The sequence below is a fragment of the Nanorana parkeri genome, unplaced genomic scaffold, assembly GCF_000935625.1.
Source record: "Nanorana parkeri isolate BGI_ZX_2015 unplaced genomic scaffold, ASM93562v1 scaffold1562, whole genome shotgun sequence".
NCBI classification, from domain to species: Eukaryota; Metazoa; Chordata; class Amphibia; order Anura; family Dicroglossidae; genus Nanorana; species Nanorana parkeri.
This window is the reverse complement of record NW_017307830.1, coordinates 196841-198759: the sequence shown is the minus strand read 5'-3', so window position 1 is coordinate 198759 and position 1919 is coordinate 196841. Positions and strand designations below refer to the sequence as shown.

The 1919-nt window shown below is 53.3% G+C and overlaps 2 protein-coding genes across 6 annotated transcripts in view; one reads left to right on the top strand and one right to left on the bottom strand.

Annotated features, from left to right (window-relative positions):
* CUNH1orf43 (chromosome unknown C1orf43 homolog) overlaps positions 1-618 on the bottom strand; it is a 12089-nt gene extending 11471 nt beyond the window's left edge. For all 5 annotated transcript variants that reach the window (XM_018570594.1, XM_018570593.1, XM_018570595.1 and 2 more), the window contains exon 1: positions 508-618. In XM_018570594.1, coding sequence (XP_018426096.1) covers positions 508-576 — 69 coding nt within the window. In that variant the 5' untranslated portion in view covers positions 577-618. The remainder of the gene's footprint in view (positions 1-507) is intronic.
* Positions 619-734: 116 nt separating this feature from the next.
* The window catches only part of UBAP2L (ubiquitin associated protein 2 like), a 40601-nt gene continuing 39416 nt past the window's right edge, over positions 735-1919 (top strand). Inside the window, exon 1 of the mRNA XM_018570588.1 lies at positions 735-792. The gene's annotated coding sequence lies outside the window, so the exon portion shown is untranslated. The remainder of the gene's footprint in view (positions 793-1919) is intronic.

Below are 1919 nucleotides of genomic sequence, written 5' to 3'. Positions count from 1 at the left end.
CAACAACCATTTCCACACCCCCCCCCCCCCCATACCAAAGTTCTCCTATAACCATGGAAGGGGGGCAATGACCCCTGATATCCAGGTGATGGGTGTGACCCTACAAATCCCAAGGGGCCCTCCAATGAATATAAAGGGCCCTGTAACACAGCTCTCTGGAGTTCCTCTCACCTCACAAGTATCCTCAAAACTCAGGGGAAACCCTAAAAACTCCAGAAGCCATTTCACTTAGTAGAGGCGCCCCTGTGGCCCAAACCTCTCAAAGATTTCCCAGCTACACCACATTGGGGTCCCTGAAGTTCTAATGAACTCAAGGATACCTCCAATAAGTAAAGTGGTCCTTTAATGCCTGTGGCTCCCCAAAAACAGCCCTCAAACCTCCCCCATTAGGCCCTAGCAACCCCAAAAGTTTCCCCCCGATTGTGGGAGCACCATGACAGATAAATAATCGCTCTCATAAAGTCTATCTGGGGCCCCTGTGGACCTCAGGGTCTCTGGAGTCCTCACCAGGCTGCCATACGCCATGACCAGCACCACATTCACCCCGGACAGCCAGTTACTGGTGTTCCCCGCCATCTTCCCCCTCCTTGCCTCATCTCAAATCACATGACACCTCTTCTCAAGACAACACGCCCCCCTTCGCGGGCCTTCCTGCCAACATGCGAGGCGTGGAACGCAGCTCCTTCAACCTTGGTGGAACGCAGTGCGCGCAATGACGTCACGGGGACGATCGTACGTGAGAGGGGCGGGGTTGAAGGGAGGTCACGTGGTGCGAGAGCGGAGGAGCCGCAGGTAAGGACGGCGCTCGGCCGGTTGTCCGGTGGTGGAAGGGAGGGGGAGGCGCGGGGTAGGGAAGGTCGTGAACGGGCTGGAGGGCTCGGGTGGAAGGAGAGGTGGCGGGGAGGCATCGTGCTTTGGCTTCCTGAGGCCGCCGAAGCGTCTTCCGCACTGCGGCCTACTGGGGGCCATGAAGCCGCGGGCTCGCGTAACGAGTCACCCCGGCTTTTTCGCGCCTTGCCTAATGGGTCAAAAATTAATGCTGTGTAAGAACTGGCTACTGAGAGGAATTGGGATGGCATGAGGACAGAGGAGAAGCAGCCTGTGCTCATGCTTGAGGGGCCCCCTCTTCGAGGTGCTGTGACAGCCAGGTCTGGGGGGAAGGGAATTGCCTGGGGAGTCTATATATAATCCGGGGGTGGTGGGGGCAGGTGCTCCCCTAACACCCTGGACTTTAGTAAACGACCACTCCACCCTAAAAGTGTCATCACAGCTTCAGGAGCAGTCTGCTGGCCTGAGAACTCCCCTCCCCGGCTCTCCCTGCCCTACTTGGGGTGTCCCATATTCTTACATTCTCCATAAAATGAATTCTATCGCCTCCCATGGTGGGGGACCTTCAATAACACCAGCAGGAATTCATTAAATTGTGGAAAGGATAAGAAATTATACATAGTCACATTGTAATCTGAAGGAGATTATAAAATGCCTTTCCTAAATAACGAGAGCACTCCGAGTACGGGAATCTGCCCCCAATGCCTGAAGAGAACCTATCACCTGTCTGGTTTCACATAAGTGTTGACTGGGCTCAGGGAGTAGGTGTAGTACTACGCTCTCCAGCATACAGTGGGGGGAGGGAGTAGTCGCCAAAGTTGCAGGTTTTAACCAGTTATATTAATATTAATAAACAGTGACGCCATCACGTTTTGTGGGCTCACAGCTCCCTCCCTTTTTTGGGGCTCGAATGCCAGTCTTGATCGGAGCAAACGATGGGTTAGAATGGCTGGTCAGTCTGACAGCTGAGTGAATGTGTTGGATTGACCTTTAGGCGTCTTATAAGATTAATAAACTTGTACTGGGCTGGTTACAAACTTGCGGTGCTCTTGTGATTTTCACTCTTTTTAGATTCGGATTCTCTTGTTAGG